This window comes from Tubulanus polymorphus, chromosome 6, assembly GCF_964204645.1.
Source record: "Tubulanus polymorphus chromosome 6, tnTubPoly1.2, whole genome shotgun sequence".
NCBI classification, from domain to species: domain Eukaryota; kingdom Metazoa; phylum Nemertea; class Palaeonemertea; order Tubulaniformes; family Tubulanidae; genus Tubulanus; species Tubulanus polymorphus.
This window is the reverse complement of record NC_134030.1, coordinates 20,589,698-20,608,687: the sequence shown is the minus strand read 5'-3', so window position 1 is coordinate 20,608,687 and position 18,990 is coordinate 20,589,698. Positions and strand designations below refer to the sequence as shown.

The window sequence follows — 18,990 nt, the reverse complement described above, 5'->3', positions numbered from 1 at the left end:
AGATATTTGAAAGGGTTTAAGCCGCCGGTCATTGGTATCGTCAATCAGCAGTTTCGTCAATCAGCGGTTTATGGGTTCAAACCCGACAAAGTTTCTTGGTCGAAGGTTCTTCTCTGGTCTCTCCCCATTGGGAAAATGAAAGATCGAACTCGCTTATAATGCCCTGCGTGGTGCTTAGCGGGTTGAGGGTGTTTCGAAAAAATTATATTTGAAAGGGCAAAGGCTGTCTGGCTACCTCATCTACCCCCGAACGCTTTTACGGTCCGTGCCATAACTGGTCGCCGCGAGGAATTCTCACCCAATTTCCGGAATTGACATCGGCGATCCTAAATTTCATACGGCGCCAATGTAAAAAAAAAGATTCGTGGAAAATAAATTCTAAAATTGAAACCGCTTTGTTGGGGATACGGTAGGAGGTGGCAGGGCAGGGGGGTTCGCGTGATCGAAGCCGGGCTCCGTTCGAATTTTACATTCCTTTTTCTAACGGGTTTCTGTTTTATTTCTAAAGGCTTACGGACATTTTTCGTCATAGTTTTCAATAGTGTCGGTCGTACGGTCATATTAAATATGTATGTTCTTACAGCCAGGATTTTTATTGTAAGCGGGTAATTCTCGTCATGGTAGACATCGTCACAACTCAAATTCGACCACTACGGAAACACGTTTCTGGAAACAAAAAAAAAAACTGGTAAGACTTTCGGCAATGTTACATGTCGTTTCACGAAAATGCGCCGACACGTGTCTTCTATATAGGATCGAAATTACTAAGGCGACGTTACACAACGGATCTAGCGGTCGGGCGTGTGGTTAGATTCCGGGATATGTTTCGCTCTTCGTAACATTTTTCTCATTTGCTTGTATTTGTTGATATCAATGTCATTGAAGTCGGTTGTCATCTTACCCGATGATAATCTTAATCTATCCATTTCTGTGAACTCATGGTAATAAAAAGGAGAATGTATACAGCTATTCCCTGTTCCCTACGGATTGCTTATGCGAAACGGCCCGTAGTTTTGTGAGGTCCCTTCTAAATAAAATAGATAAAGAATAAATCCACGATTATCAGTTTTACAATAGGAGTGTTCATCCGTAATTCCAATTATTATTGCGGTTTATTGATTTCTCGCAAAATATATGTGGTTTAGATATGTGTATATTCGTGTCCATAGAACACTCATGAACCGCAAATATAGTTAATTAAACTCGAAATATTGTTTGTATTCTGGACAGATGTTCCATGCAATTATATGAGGCTTTCATATTGTTATTGGTCTGGTGTTTGCAGTTCGTTTTCAATTGAAAATGTCAGTAGGCAAAGTATTGAACACATATCATGTGTTGTTTGAAATTTTGCTGATGAAATGTCGAATGTTTGGTGTTTGCTGTTCATTTTCATTTAAACATATCTGTAGGTGAAGTTATGTTGTCATTAAGTGTGAAGCTTAGACGATCAGTTTTGTAATTTTGCTGATAGAATTGGTTTTTGTAGTTCATTTTCAATTAGAAATGTCTCTCGTGAAGCACTGAACACATGTGAAGTGTGGACGATCAGTAGTAAAACCCATCCTCCCTTGCCAGGGGTCCGGTATCACTCCCGAACTCGCTTCCACCAGCTCCCTGGCCCCACGAAGCGTGATTTCATTACTGGCGCAGTTGCGCATGACGACATATATCGATTTGCGAAATACTTCCTTGTTCGGTAAAACGTTCGCTGATTGGTCCATTTAACGGGATAACCAACAGAAGCCTCATGTCATTTGTTACAAGCGCTGTGATTGGTACGACCGGATTCTGGTCGGCTAGTAACGACTCCAACGACTCGTGAGGTCAAGGGGTTCGGCGAACAGCTTTAGCGTAGTGGGTTCGAATCCCTTGACGGGTGACGATGAGTAAAACCGTAAAATCGGGTAATCTTTTGCTACAACTACAATCAATAATGTATCATATGAAATTCCGAACACGTATTGTTTCAGGGCTTCCATGCTGAAGCCACGTCGGGAATTACGGGTTACGTTTTACGAATGACGAATTACACACGCCATTTTGACAACAACCTTGACCCCTCGCGATTAAATGAACCCAGCTTTTAGTGGTCAATCGTTAAACACCTAAAGCTCGTAATTCGTAAAACATAAGACGTGGTGATTTCGCAATCGGTCGTTTAGGGCTTCCATACTTCAGGGCTTTCATATGTAACAATTATTTTAACAGTCATCCACCCAACCGCACCTAGGGAATATTTATTCAAATTAAGTGCTAAAACGCTTCATTCATATTTGCAGTCAAAACATGTGTTTTCGCGAGAAATCGATGCAATTTCAATATTGTTCCGGCCGAATTATAATTGAACATTTATCACGAAACTGCTGACAGAGTGGGTAAGTAAAATCATATGCCGGGGAAGAGCGATTATAAATAGAGTTTTTTTAAATAGTTTAACTGACTGTGACTCACAGTTTTCCGCGTTATCATTCTAATTTATACTGGTTTCTGTGGACCTAGTTCTACAGTTACGCTTGACTCCGTTTCCACATTAGATATGAGTTAACTCGTTGTAAACCATTCCTAAAAGTCGGATTTTCCAGAAACGGCGGGAAATAATAAAATCCGACCCAGGAAAAATTCGAATACACGATTTTTACAATACGTTTTTCGAAAAAAGAATCTGATTTCAATTTCAAAACCACGTTAATTTTCTTTTCGGGATCTTGAATAAACACGATGTGCTGATATAGAAACTGTTTTTTTATGATTCTGTCAGCGAGCACAAATAGTAGCTGTCATCGATGGGTTTGATGACATTTTCTGTGCGACGATGCTTAAAGAAAATGATTATTAATTGCTTTCGTCGCTTTGAGTAAACTGAGCAATGTAGTTTCGACTTCAAAGATATTCAGCTAAGTGTGAATCCGTAACGTTCGTAAATTCTAATTTTGATAATTGAAATTCATTTGAATCACAAAAAAATCTGAAATGAGAATCAAATTATGATCTATCCTGATAATCGCCGAGTTTGTATCAAATCAAGTGTATCAAATCAAGTGTGTCAAATCAGGTGTATCAAATCAAATGTATTAAATCAAGTGTGTCAAATCAAGTGTATCAAATCAAGTGTACCAAATCAAATGTATCAAATCAAGTGTATCAAATCAAGTGTGTCAAATCAACTGTATCAAATCAACTGTATCAAATCAAGTGTATCAAATCAACTCTATCAAATCAACTGTATCAAGTCAAGATCAAATGCGATGTAAACCTTTGCCTTTCAACGATATCGGGAAGAGAAATTACATTGATTGCATTGATTAATATTTACGTTAACGTTCATTTGACAAACGCTCTCTAAATATTCACACTACGTGACTTCAATAGGCTTAAAATCTATCAATAAACAGTTAAAACGCTTATATTTTTTCATTATCAGTTTTAGATAATTGACTCGTCGAAAATGAAGCTGATGATATCGACTTTGTTTCTGATCTGTTCTACAACGGCAGGTAAATAATATACCAATATAAATTGTCACAAATGAATAAAGCTAAGCAAACTAAGGGGAATAAATATGAGTTAGAATCTAATAAATCAATAATTCAATCTCGAAATTTGTATAGCGCCTGTTCCATTGTAGAAAATGTTCACCAGAGTACTTTATACTAAAATGAAAAACTGTATCCACAGTCCAGTAAGCTTTGCAGAAAAGCAAAATGTTTCCAACTGTGGTCGAATTTATTCAGATCATGAATATTTCCGAATCGAAACAGTTTCACAAATATCTAAAAAAAGAAAAAGAAATAATAGAAATGATAGAGAGAGGAATTAACGGGAAATAAAACGGTAGATTGAAAACGTTTGATATGTGTTAGCATTATTGTTAGCCATTATAAACATTTGTCTAATGAAGCGCTAAATCCAGCGTAGCTGCTCAGAGCGCTTAACTTTCTAGCATTATCGTCCCCAGCCTAAAAACTCATTCCGTATATCAGTCATCTCTCCCTGTAGAGAAGTAAAATCCGACCAGCTACTAAGCGCTCATGAGTCATCTATCAGGCCAGGTACCTGTTTACTCCTGGGTGGAAAGAGGCAATGAGGATAAGTGTCTTGCCTAAACACTACAACTTCACATGTCGACCCGACTTCTGCTCAAGCGACTCGGCCACATCGCTCCATAGTAGGCTTATCAACCCGTATAGACCGCATGCAAATGATCTGATAGAATTTGATGATTCGTTGGATATAGTTTCAGCGTGTGTTTGCGAAGCCGGTTGGACAAAAGCCGGAAACACGAAATGCTTCATATTTTCTTCGGGATCTCTCTCACAACACCAACATTGCAGCTCATCCAGACTGGCCATGGTAGAGAGCGTTGAAGAGAATAATGTGGCTCAGAGTATGTATGCTGAAATATGCCGTGTTTTATCGGGGAGAGGGGGGGGGGGTGATATTAGTTGAACTGATACAATTCTGTTATCATTTTCAGGTCTAATACCGTCTTCTGTGCATTCCGCTTATCTCGGGTTTACGGATCCTGATCAGATGGGATTTTCGAAGTTCACATTTCCATCGGTAATTTCGTAATTGTAGCGATAGTTCTCAGCCAGACCTACGTAGTCTTAGATAATGACTTCATGCGTATAAAAAGTCACAAAATATTTTTGTACGTTCATGGTGTGTCTTTTTGCCAGTTCTTTCTGACGGTTTTTACGCGTGCTTTGACCCACTTTGAAAATTTACAACTAAAAATGAAGCCTTGCCCATCTAGATTATTTGATTCATTGTTATATGCCTATTGTCGGTGTTTTTTTCTTACAAGCACCTGCCAAACGAAACGGGGGACTCGATTTTCAAAATCTAAAATTGTAGTTATGCAGTCCTCGAAGCCAATAACACAATGGGTGATATCTTGACATGTTCTTGGGGCTGAGTTGTGTTATCTTTTACCCTCGGGTTGTTAATGACCCGAGCTAGGCCGGCCTAACCACAGTGCTTGAATTAATACCAGTCCGTAAAAGCGACCTCCATTAAACAACTGTGTAGTTTGTAATGTATTATGATTTGATTCTTTCATTCAAGTCCCGTTCATTACTGGTTTCAGGGATACCACAATTGGGCCAATAACGAACCAAGCGATGTCGGCGGAGACCCTCCAGACAAAGAACCTTGCCTTGAAATCTATCAGACGTCTGGTAAATGGAACGATGTAAATTGCTGGGATTATAAGCCGGCTATTTGTTCGAAGAACTGTCAATAAAGAATTATACAAGAATGACATGACGTTTAGACTTGGTTTTTAGGCTTCTAAATCTGAAAACTATCGATCAACTCATCGAATAGATAAAAGATTCGCCTTCTCATTGAAAATTGATTTACTTAGAATAAAAGTTGATTCGATATCAATTGAAACGTAGAAGAAATTGATATACAGTAACAGAATTACCACTACCGACACCTGGTGGATCCTCGCTTGCCAGAGTAACGGTGCCGAATCTCACCACGTGTTCTCTGAAATCTTACTTAGAATGAAACAATATTTCAATTCAGTTTTGAAAGTGGATTTATTTGAACTTCAGAAGAAATTGAAGTACAGTAACTGAGTAACCGCTACCGACACCTGGTGGATCTTCGCTTGCCACAGTAACGGTGCCGAATCTCACCACGTGTTCTCCGAAATATAACGTAAAATGAAACAATTTTTGAATTCAGTTTAGAAAGTGGATTTAGTTGAACTTCAGAAGAAATTGAAGCACAGTAACCGAGTAACCACTACCGACACCTGGTGGATCCTCGCATGCCACAGTAACGGTGCCAAATCTCACCACGTGTTCTCTGAAATCTTGCGTAGAATGAAACAATTTTTGAATTTAGTTTTTAAAGTGGATTTAGTTGAACTGCAGAAGAAATTGAAGTACGGTAACTGAGTAAACCACTACCGACACCTGGTGGATCCTCGCTTGTCACAGTAGCGGATATATTATAACCGGCGCTTAAGTCAATTTCTTCAGTAAAAAGTAGCGGTAAAATACAAAATCAGAGTTTCTTCACCAGAAACGTTTTCTTTTAAATGAAATCCTTATTGCATAACAGAAGAATATAAAGCGTATTAAAGAAAAAATTACGAAAAAAGGGAGCCGCAAGGGGTGCATTTTCAACGAAAGATGTACTGATAAAAAAAAGCCTATTAATTTGATTATTCAAAATAAATTGCTTAACTCTGTGATCGGGACATTGGTTTACACAATATGTACCTTATCACTATAGTTTAATTCGACCCATTTAACTCCATTTTTATGTCGTGGTCATGATCTGTTAGTCGAAAAAGACCGCCGCTGAACTAGACGCGGTAAATTCGTATGAAATCCGAATTTGTAGAATATGTGCTACATTTGCCTGTTTTGGGGCCAGATTATATAGCGAGAAATTACTGGACAAACCTGAATAAAGAAGAATAGGGGTGCTTCCTGTTACCAGACCCCATTTGAAGAATTCATTCGCTCAATTTCCAGTACTTGCCTTATTTTTCAGCTCTTTTTATGGAAGGCTTTGATATTCGTTTTTGGTTGGAAAATAGTTTATCGAACGTTAAGTGTAAAATCGAATCTGCCACGGTACGCGGAAATGGCATTTTTGAACTATTCTAACTAACTGAACTGTTCTTGGAAATTAGCGCGTATTTGCTCGAATCAAGTACCGAAAAAGCCTCCTCACCGATATTTGCTTTCAGTGCACATGTTTTTTTTATGCGAAATCGTTACCAAGCCTGTATATATGATACGAAAACAATAATCATTTAACATATGGTGAAACTGCTGACCGAAAGGGTAAGTTAAGTTATACTGGGGATTAAAGGATTTTACAAACAAAAAGTTTTTGAATATAATTTGAATCTGATTCGTTATAATCAAAATTTAATGAAAAATGTATTTGGCTAAAAATGATACCTTGTTTCTCCCGATCGGCCGGGTCATTTTCTAAGCCGCAATAAAATTTGCAAGTAGTTCATATCGATAACTGTTATGGTTAGCTACGGTTCTGACACATGTATAGGCCGGGTCAACTTAAAACACTAGGCAGAAATTAGAAACTAGGTGCTAGCTATTTTAGCTTTTAATTTCGCGATAGATAGTCGGATATAACTGGCCGCCGGTCGAAAAAAAAACAACAACAAAAGATTAGATAGAGAATCGAAATTTGATTTTGTGATTTATTTCAGCAAATTAGAAAGAAAGATAACTTCGTCCCGAGGATACCTTATTTAAAAGCTAGCACTTGCAATGAATCATATATCGTTAGATTAATTCCAAATCCATGCGCGCGACTGTCTCTCAAAAAATGCTAATTAACTATATGTGGGAGCTTTGTGAGATATGGACAAAATTTGTAATTATCACGATGATTTTCGGTAGCTCCCGGATTGATTATCGTCTCAATATTCATTGTTCGCACATAATACAGCCATAATACCTATATTTTTCATATATATTTTTGTTAACAATGTTTTTAAGTCTACTAAAAATGTCCATGCCTTCAGTTTCAGAATACATAAGATAAAATCTCGTCGAATATGAAGCTGATACTATCGACTTTGTTTCTGGTCTGTTCTACAACGGCAGGTAAATTTACCAATATAATTGGCACTTATTGATAAAACCGTCAGGCAGAGATAACGGCGTTTTAGGGATACAATCCGTCATTTATGTTTGAAAACTTCCTGAAAAACATTTCATTGAGCAAAGCTCTCAAATGAAAAAAAAAGGCATTAGGAATTTAATGAATTTTGTCTTTTGATTGGGGTTTTGGTCTTAATCACCTGGGACCGGTTGCATAGTCATGGCTTAGATTCAAGACAAGTCTAAGGCCATCTTAGTTCTAAAGCCAATCTAACAACTTAAAACCAGTTTTCAGATAAGACCACTTTGGGACTTAAGTCACGACCGTGCAACTGGCCAACTGGTTACACTTTTTAATGTTTTCTTCGCGGTCACTATCGCCAAAATTTCGCCATTTAAAAAATTTAAAAAGTCGCCCTCATAACTTTTGGAACTTGGAATAAAACTTCCTCTATCTTTTTTTTTACAAAAAGGGAAATAAAAATGATTACGTGCCGTTCTCGTCACAGGGGCTGATGTGATACAAGGGTAACTCTTTGCGTGGCCTTATTGATTAACATTTAAACGGAAAAAGGGGTCTTTTAGATGAGTGCATTTGAAACAAAGAGGAGGGAATAGTGGATGAGAGCGGGACATTTTGGATTGCTGATGATTTTTGAGTCATTGGTAATCGTTGCGTCGTTATGAATGCAGTGTGAGCTTGACGAGAGAAATCTCACAATGATTCAGTCAAAGATGAAAATGAAAAATTCTTGAATAGATGAGACTTTTTTTTAGCAACGTTTCGGCTAAATACTATTAGCCATCATCAGGCGTACTGATGGTGGCTGATAGTGTTGACTGAATCAGTGCGCGACTTTTATGTCGTCGTCCATCTTACGCGGATGATAGTGTATACTTTTTCGACTCATCTAGTTTCAGCGTGTGTTTGTGATGACGGTTGGAGCCCGGCTGGAAACACGAAATGCTTAATGTTTTCTCCGGGAAATTCGCTGAGCCGCCTCCATTGTTCGTCTTCGGCACTGGCCAAAATCGATAGCTTGGAGGAAAATGATGTAGCTCAGAGTATGTACACGTCGAAATATGCAGGCTACCAAAAACATTTTTAATCGTTTTAATCGAAATTTTTAATCGTTTTAAGGAATGTACCCAAGACAAAGCGGGCGAACAGTACCACATAATCGGTACCATATCATCTTATATGTTCGGCCAAACAATATTATGCCGTATAGGCCCCCTATCATTAGAAATTTTGGTCGGCAGTTTAAGATTAACATTTTTATGAACCCCATCCTGGAAAAAATCCTGGATCCGCGCCTGATATGCTGTTTCGTACGGGGAGAGGCGACCATGGTTTAACTTACACAATACTGTCGTCATTTTAGGTCTAATACCCGATGACGTGCCGTCTGTTTGGCTTGGATTTAGGAAACGGGCCACATCATTTGACTTCACTACGGTAAATTCGTCGTTTGTAGGAATAACATTGCCCTATATGACCATGTACCGTTAAAATACACATCAAAGAAGCTTCGATCAACCCTTTCGTCGACGAATAGAGAACCTAATTTGCTCGAGATATGGGGGATTTTTGGCGAAAGAAAATGTTTCAAAAAGTTCCTCGATCTATCGTGTTAGGGCAGTTATTGCTTTATTTCAACGACTGTAAGACGGCTTCAAATCATGCCATAGTACAGTTAGTGCAGCCACCTTCGACTAGCTCGCCATCTAGCGGACAATGAAGGCAGTAAGTCAGTCACATCAACTGTCAATGGGTGCCTTTTGTTCTGGCTGGCGTGCTTGCGACCGCTCGTTGACACGAGGGAAAACATCTAGACGTATTCGAGGGCCGGCTCCATTCCTTCAAAATTTGAATGCACCCTTGAATAAGACAGGAAAAGACTTTTTGCAAAGGGAATTTAAAAAAGACTAAAAATTAATCCAAATAGTCCCTATTAATGCCAAGAACAACGACTGTTTGTCTTGATAGATTTTCAGTTGGAGACCGGCCACCAGAACTCCTACCAATGTTTCGCTCGCACCCCACGCTGCTAAGTCTAGCCTTTTTCAAATTGAGTGTCCATTCCAATATCAAGGTCCACCCCTTCAGATTTCAATCATAAGGAAGTTGTTTCATTACCTGTTTGCAGGATTTCAGGAATTGGGCTTCCGGAGAGCCGAGTGTAACCGGATGGAAGGGCCGTTATCGTATGATCGAACGTTGCGTTGAAATGTATCGAGGTAGTGGTAAATGGAACGATGTTATATGCCTCAATATGAAACCAGCTATTTGTTCGAAGGATTGTCAATAAAATTAAACGTGGGCGATATGAACATCTTGCAAGATCACATTTTGTTCGGTATCGAAAATAAATATATTCTGTTGCGGCGATACGGTCGTCTTATGACCTATGATAGACCTCTGAAGTTGTTTAAAGTTTAATTCTCTAAAAAATCACTCGATCACTCAGTGGCTTATTTCGTTCTTGCACTGTCGGATGATTGGACAAAGTTAGTATTTCCAGCGGACTGTATTCTAACCTGAAACTGATACGATAACTATATGGGATTCAACCGGCACTTTAAAACTCAACAATTGCGAGAGCTCGGAGCTAGCTGATGAGGAACACCTTTTAGGAAATGTAATCAAATAGAATAAGGCTATATTTTTTGGGCGGACAGGCTGCTGCTCATCTGTGTACTCGGCTTGTTAATTTCATACTAGCACCAATTTCCCATGTTTTTCTAAAAGAGAAAAATAAATGGCCGAAGAATCCTGGAAAAACAACAGGTCTCATATCTGCATCATTTTCTGGTAATGGCATTCATTTCTTAAGTAAAAAAAAAACAACCACGGTCCACCTTAGGCGAGTCAATTTCAAACTACCAACAATTTCCTTTTTTGTGTTAAGATAGACAAAAGATATCGCTTGACTGGGTCCATTTTGGACCTCAGACCCTTGAAAATATGGTATCTTTTTACACACACAACACAATCTTGACAAATTGATAATTTGAGATTTTCCGAATTTGCGAAACCTATCTAGGCAGTGGGCGTCCACATGAAGCCCCTTTGAAAATCGACCAATGATCGGGACAGCCGAACACTGCCGATGATTGCCGAAGTACGTGCCGAGGCACGAACCCCTGCCACACTAGACCGGTGCGCAGGTACATGCGCAGCTTTGCCGCACGAAAACCTGCAGCACCAATCAGATTGCTTGTTGTATAATCGCTGAGATAAATTACACGGCAGAACCATATTATGGGAAAACCCGGGCTAAAATAAAACGGGATTTCTGATCGGCTGATAATGACTTCATCTGAGTCGCGCACTCGATCTGGTGTGGCAGGGTTTCGTACCGTGGCATTCTCGATGCCATCAGGTTCGAATCCCTGCCGAGGGAGGATGCTATTACCGGTTCCGGCAGCGGGTACGATACGGCACGCAGTTTTGTGTTGTCTCTTCTTACTAAGATAGATAAAGAATGAATCCACGATTATCAGTTTTACAATAGGAGTGTTCTTCCGTAGGCATCACTATCATTAACGAGGTTTATTGATTTCTTGCAAAAGATATTTGGTTTCGACATATCTATACTCATAAACATATTGACCACTCATAAACCAGCAATAGTTGATTGAAACTCGACAACCTGTTTGTATTCAGGACAGATGTTCCATGCAAAATATGTGACACTTTTATATATTGTTTTTTTATTCCTGCGTTTGCAGTTAATTTTCATTTGAAAATGTCCCGGGTGAAATTCTGAACACACAAGTCTGATGATGAAATGTCTAATGTCTGGAGTTCGCGGTTCATTTTCAATCCGAAATATCCCAGATGAAGCACTGAACATTTAAAAAGACAAAGAGATTTGATGGCTTTTCGCTTTCACTTACTAGTTCGACTATAGTCGACTAACTCAGATAGCCGAATTTGGCCCAGCATGGCGTTTGAAAGCAACGTTCATTCACACTATGCATTGACGTCATTGGACAACAACCTTGACCTCTCGTGATAAACTTAACCGAACTGTTGTGTAGTGTCCAATCGTTAAACGTCCAAATCGTAAATCTTAATATCGTCAAACATAGAATTCGTAGAACATAACTGGTGATTTCGTAATCGGTCGTTTAGGGCTTCCATACTTCAGGGCTTTCATACGTAACAATTATTTTAACAGTCATCCACCCAACCGCGCCTAGGGAATATTTATTCAAATTAAGTGCTAAAACGTTTCATTCATATTTGCAGTCAAAACATGTGTTTTCGCGAGAAATCGATGCAATTTCAATATTGTTCCGGCCGAATTATAATTGAACATTCATCACGAAACTGCTGACGGAGCGGGTAAGTAAAATTATATGCCGGGGAAGAGCGATTATAAATAGAGTTTTTAGTCGAAATGTCCAGAAATAACAAAACAGCCTAGGAAAAATTCGAATACACGATTTGTACAATGTGAAATGGAAATCAAATTATGATCTATCCTGGTAATTACCGTGTTATTGTAATATGTTCATGTATTTGTATTTTGTCGAATCAAATATCAAATCAAGTGTATCAAATTAGATATCAAATCGAGTGCATCAAGTCAATTTCGTTCCTAAACGCCAATTGATTTCCGCTGTAAACGTGGACGAAACGGAAAATGAACGTTAACGATGTTAAAAGTTAGTTCTAGACTGAACCATAACAATTTAGAACGAAAAAACAAAAACAAAGAACATATTAAGTAGATATATATTAAGCGCATATGACCAATGAAACTTCATGTAATTGAACGATAACCACACTCAAACGTGGTGAACGGATAATAAGATAAAATCCCACTATAACACACCTGACGATGATCTCTAGGGTGAGATCGAAACGTCGTGTCTTTTAAATATTTTAGATTTAATAAATAAATTCTTGTTTTTAAATTCTTTTAATTTGTGTAATTCCCTGGTTGATTCTCAACTCAGCAAATATGCAAGGACCATGCACTTCCCATAATAGGCTTAATAAATCTTTCAATATCTGTATACGTTATCAGTGTTATAGATAAAAGAAGAAGTTGACTCGTCGAAAATGATGCTGATAATATCAACTCTGTTATTGGTCTGTTCTACAACGGCAGGTAAAATAATATATCAATATGAATTGCCACAAATGAATAAAGCTAAGCAAACTATGGATAGTAAATATGAGTTAGAATCGAATAAATCAATTTTGAAAAGTGTAAAGCGCCTGTTCCATTGTAGAAAAGGTTCACCAGTCCCTCAAAGTTAATGAAAAACTGTGTGCAGTAAGCTTTGCAGAAAAAGCAAATGTTTCAGGCTGTGCGACTGTTTTTGAATTTATCGTAAATTTTTCCGACCCATGTTCACAAATATTAAGCTAATTTATCGAATCTGTAAAAAGAAAAATAAATAGTATGAATTGTAGAAGAAAGGACATGAATTAACGGGAAATAAAACAGTAGATTGAAAGACAAAGATTGTCGTTTAATATGTGTTAGCATTATTGTTAGCCTAAGTAAACATTTTGACTTATAAAGCGCTAAATCCAGCGAAGCTGCTCAGAGCGCCTAACTTTCCAGCATTGTTATTCCCAGCCTATAACTCCATTCCATGTATCAGTCATCTCTCCCTGGGGAGAGGTAACATCCGAGCAGCTGCTAGACGCTCGGGAGACATCTATCAGACCAGGTACCTATTTACTCCTGGACGTATCGGCCCCACTCCGCGCGGTTGCGCAACCGCGCGGGATTTACGCGAAGCAGCAGAACACAAACACGGCCACTCTCTCAATTTTCAATGATAGAAATCGTGTGTGCATTTCAATTATTTCGGCTGTTAGGGTTTTAAGGCACAATATAAGTTGATGATGTGATATGGCGATGTTAATTAATGATAATTCCGCAGTGAAGGTAGTCACGAACGGTGCCGATTGAGTGTACAGCTGCCAAAAACACTGAAATGTGCGTAGTTGCGTAACTATTTGCAGTGAAGAACAGACGAAACATGAAGCCTTAACGGACGTTTAAAAAAAAATTATACCAATCGCAATTGTAAAATAAAAATGAGATAGAACCTAAGTTAAAATTCTGGCCATTTCTACAATGTTATTACTAATTTTTAGTCAGTGCGGAACGTTTAGTTTTCCAACAATAATGACGGGTGGTAGGTAGTCATGCAATTCAAGTCATCATTTATTACACGTTACTTCCGTGTTGTTGAAAATCTCGTGAGTCCTGGACCAAACCCCAATGAACAATGTGATCTGTGTGCTGGTCACAAATGCACACAGATCACACTACACTACCCATTACACACTCCAGTACCCACAGCTTTCATATATCCATCCAAATATTTAGTGTCTTTCTTCCTGGGTGGAGAGAGGAAATGAGGATAAGTGTATCGCCTATGGGACACTACTTCACATGACCCGGCTTCCAGAGCGAACGCTCAAACAACTCGGCCACATCGCTCCATAGTATAGGCTTATAGACCGTGTAGAACCGCATGCAAATGATCTGATAGAATTTGATAATAGTTGGATATAGTTTCAGCGTGTGTTTGTGAAGCCGGTTGGACGAAAGCCGGAAACTCAAAATGCTTCAAGCTTTTTATGGAATATGGCCGGCAAGATCAACATTGCATGTTTTCCAGACTGGCCATGGTAGATAGCGTTGAAGAGAATAATGTGGCTCAGAGTATGTATGCTGAAATATGCCATGTGCCGTGCGTGTTTTATCGGGAGAGTTATTGAACTGATATAATACTGTTATCGTTTTCAGGTCTGATGGTTCATGCGGATTCCGCCTACCTCGGATTCAGGGATTATGCCAGCCCCGGGTATTCGACGTTCAACTTTCAATCGGTAATTTCTTCATTGTAGCAATAATTCTCACGATCAGCCAGATCTACTTCTACATAATGACTTCATCCGTATTCAAAATCACGAAACATTCGTGTACGTTCATGGTATGTCTTGTCGCCCGTTCGTTCTGACGATTTGTACGCGTGCTTTGACCCACTTTGAAAATTTACAACTTAAAAAGAACGACTATGCCCATCTAGATTATTTGATTCATTGTTATATGGTAATTATTAGTATTTTCCTTACAAACTCGCCACACAAACCTCCTGCCGGTAACGAGACAGGCGACTCGATTTTTAAATCTAAAACCGTAGTTCAGTCCTTCAAGTCATGTTGACATCTGTTCTCGAGTCTTGTAGAACTGCGTTCTCTTTAACCCTCGGGTTTTTAATGATTCGATGCCGATTCTCTGAAATATTGATTAGAATGAAACATGTTGACTATAGTGAACTGATATGAATCTCAGTGTTAGAAATAAAAAAACCCACAGTAGATTTGTAGAAACGTTTAGTTTCGAACAGTTATTTCAAAACCCCATCATCCGGGGTCCAGTTCCACAGTTCCCAGTTAAGATTTAACTCTGAGTTAACTCATTGAAAATGAACTAACTTTAACTCAGAGTTAACTCTAACTCGCAACTGTGGAACTGAGTCGGAAACTAACTTAACTTATATCAACAGCGGCCCAGGAGCGGAATAAATCAAATTATTAATTTATTGATAATAGTACTTCATCGGCGATCTACAACTTACATATACATGTTTTCAAATATTTCAATAAAACGTTTTATGTCTTTTATTTTTTTTTCTAACATTTGAAATTTATTTGGCTTAAGCTCTACATGCAAAGATTAAATAAAACTCACATTATGTCTTCTATCGAATTAACAGTGATATATTCTTATCTCTGTTATCATGTTCAGCACGTCTCAGAATGAGATTGAGTTTCTTAATAGAACAAATCGAGATATTTAGTGATGACTCCTATTAATGGCTTGGTGCCGGCATTCTTGCCAAATCTGCCATTTTTCCAAATTAGTGCCCATTCCAATATCAAGTTCTAGTTCCAACCCTCAAAAGAATCCTCGATCCGACCTTGGTTGTAGCTTGTATATCAATCTATATAACTTATACCGGTTTGATTAATAAGGAAGTTATTCTATTGCCTGTCTGCAGAATTTCAGGAATTGGGCTACCGGACAGCCGAGTAGAACCAAATGGTCGATAAATAGTCTTTTTGTTTACGAAAAATGCGTTGAAATGTATGGAGGTAGTGGTAAGTGGAACGATGTTCTGTGCTACAATTTCCGGCCAGCTATTTGTTCGAAGGACTGTCAATGAACGAGAACGATATGATGAACATCTTCACTACGATATTATCACAAATTCACATTTTTGTTCGGTATCGAAAATAAAACTATTCTGTAGCGGTTATAGGTCGTCTTATGACCAATGATAGACTTCTGAAGTTGTTCGACGATTAATTCTCTGAAAATCGAACACTCAGTTATTTATTCCGTTCTTGCACAGTCGGATGATAAGACATAATTTGCATTTTCTAGCGCGCTTACGTTCTAACCTGAAACTGGTACATTAACTATAAGGGATTCGAACCGGCAATTTTACTCGATAGTCGCAAGAGCTCAGAGATTGCTGATGAAAAACACGTTTCAGAAAATGTCTATTACGTTTTGCGAGCCGTCAGAAAACCACCCAAGCAACGTTCAAAAAGATTTCCCTGCGACTTTATTTATCTACAAATGAAAATCGTGACATTTGCGAGCAATACATCACAGGCCGGATATCTTTACGACGCTAAGGTTACGATCAGACAAGTTATGAAGATTCTTTTTAGATTTACCCGATGGTGTTGAATATTGAGATCGCCTTGAACGAGACGTCTATATGTGAATGGTAATCAGTCCAAATTTCATGAAGCACATCGACGGAAATGATAAAATGAAACCTTAAGGAATATGTATTAAATCAAAGCCTTTAGACATAAAATCGTCTGAACCGATGCTGGATATTTCTACAAAGCTCTCAGCTCGTTGCGGATGAGAGCATTGAAAATTCGTGACACCGATCAACCAATTAATATGAAAGTATAAGGCGAAGCTAATACCCCGTTCCGCCATATTTCATGATATAATGAACTGACGGATAGAATCTCGTGAGCCCGTTCATTATTGGTTACACGGATTACCAGAATTGAGTCGATCAAGAAACGAGTGCAGGGATGCCCGCAACAGAAGAATCTTGCCTTGAAATAGTATCAAAACTGGTAAATATTCTGTTCGTTTTTTAAACGATGTTTTGCCGGGGTAACAAGCCGGCTATTGTTCGATAGATAGTCTGTCAATACAAAATGACAAAGATGACATGACGTTAAGGCTTGGTTTTTAGGCTTCTAAATCCGAGAATTATCAAACAAGTTATCGGATAGATAAAAGATTCCCTTTCTCAATCGGTGCATGGTATAGATTTTACTGAAAACGAATGATTTACTTATGAGAAAAGTCGATTCGAATTGAATTGAAATGCAGAAGAACAGTACAGTAACTGAAGTAACTGAGTAACTGAAGTACAATAACTGAGTAACTACTACCGACACCTGGTGGATCCTCGCTTGCCACAGTATCGGTGCCGAATCTCATCACGTGTTCTCTGAAATCTTACGTAGAATAAAATAATCTTTCAATTCAGTTTTAAAAGTGGATTTAATTGAACTGCAGAAGAAATACAGTAACTGACAGACGTCACCTGGTGGATCCTCACTTGCCACAGTAGCGGGTATATTATAACCGGCGCTTGGTACGAATCATTAATGTCTTAAGTCGATTTCTTTAGTAAAAATTACCAGTACAAAAACAGAGTTTCTTCTTCGAAAACGTTTTCTTTTATGGAATTCCCATTGCATGAAAGAAGAATGTCTACCTAGATACACGTATGCAATGAATGCCATATATTTATGTGGAAATGGCACTTTTTAACAGTTCTAACTGACTGTATGCAAACAACCAATTATTGATTTAAACTGTTCTTGAAAATGGCCGCGTCCTCGAGTCAAGTGTCGAAAAAGCCTGACGGCCAATGTGTGTTTTCACTGCGCATATTTTATGCGAAATCGTCAACACGCTCTTATATAGGACACTAAACAATAATCATTCAACCACCGATAATTGATTAAACCTGTCCCCGAAAACTACCACATATTATTTACTCAAATCAAGTGCTGAATATCCTCATCAATGTTTGTTTTCAGCGCGACTGTTTTGTGCAAAAGCGTCAACACGCCCGTATATATGATACTAAACAATAATCATTTTACATATCAATTTCGCTGATAGAACGAGTAAGTAAATTATACCTGGAAATAAATGATTTCAATATTCATAGTTCATAAGGGACCTATGTTTTGTTGTTAGCAAGTAGAACGGCTACTAAAAATGTCCATGCCTTCAGTTTCAGATCAAATAAGAAAGAGGTAGACTCTTCGAATATGAAGCTGATGATATCGACTCTGTTCCTGGTCTGTTCTACAACGGCAGGTAAGTATACCAATATAATTGTCACTTATTGATATTACTATCCATCATTTATGTTAGAAAACTTCCTGAAATCTATTTCATTGGGCAAAGCTCTTAAACGAAAAAAGTGTGTGGAATTTAATGGATTTTGTCTGATTGAGAAACGAAAGTCGATTGGATCCAGATCTACGACTGCTATGAATAGTTAGTACTAGGCGGCAAGGAACCGTTACAAACTAAACAAATTAAAAGCAATTGTCTTTTATGATGGTGATTATTGTATAGAATTCGAACAGAGAAAGAGGTGTTTTGATCAGTGCGTTTTATAAATTAAGAGGGGGAAATTTTGGATTGCTGATGATGTTTGAGTCATCGCTAATCGTTGTGTCGTATGGATGTATATATAGTTACAGCGTGTGTTTGTGATGACGGTTGGACCCCGGCTGGAAACACGAAATGCTTAAAGTTTTTTCCGGAAATTTCGCCGCAAAGCCAACATTGTTCGTCTTCGAAACTAGCCAGAATCGATAGCTTGGAGGAAAATAACGTAGCTCAGAGTATGTACGTGATGGACTATGCTGTTTTATGCAGAGGAGTGGCGATCATGTTTTAGCTTAAACGATACTGTCGTCATTTTAGGTCTAATACCCGATGACGTTTCGTCTGTTTGGCTTGGTATTTGGAAACGGGGCTCATCATTTGACCTCACTACGGTAAGTTCGTCGTTTCTAGGAATATTCTCTCGAATAACATTGTCCTATATGTACCGTGATTCTATATATCAAAGTAGCTTCAATCAACTCTTTCGTTGGTGAATAAAAATGATTTTTTATTCACCAACGAAAGAGTTGATTTTCTCGAGATGTGGGGGATTTTCCAAAAGAAAAGAAAATTTTTCAAACATCTTTTTCGCCAACTATCCGTGTTTGGGCATTTCAGCGACTGTAAGACAGCTCTAAAGCATTCCATAATGCATTAGAGCAGCA

The 18,990-nt window shown here is 38.4% G+C and overlaps 1 protein-coding gene across 1 annotated transcript; it reads left to right on the top strand.

Moving 5' to 3' along the window:
- The first annotated feature begins 3,448 nt into the window (after window positions 1–3,448).
- On the top strand, window positions 3,449–5,248 carry LOC141907836 (pulmonary surfactant-associated protein D-like). Its single transcript, XM_074797579.1, has 4 exons — window positions 3,449–3,497; window positions 4,238–4,387; window positions 4,478–4,563; window positions 5,093–5,248. The coding sequence occupies exons 1-4, from the start codon at window positions 3,449–3,451 to the stop codon at window positions 5,246–5,248; spliced, it is 441 nt and encodes a 146-aa protein (XP_074653680.1).
- The last annotated feature ends 13,742 nt before the right edge of the window (window positions 5,249–18,990 follow it).

Coding starts and splice junctions, on each gene's coding strand:
- LOC141907836 (XM_074797579.1), top strand. CDS start 3,449: ATGAAGCTGATGATATCGACTTTGTTTCTGATCTGTTCTACAACGGCA. Junction 3,498..4,237: donor GATCTGTTCTACAACGGCAG/GTAAATAATATA, acceptor CGTTGGATATAG/TTTCAGCGTGTGTTTGCGAA. Junction 4,388..4,477: donor AGAGAATAATGTGGCTCAGA/GTATGTATGCTG, acceptor TATCATTTTCAG/GTCTAATACCGTCTTCTGTG.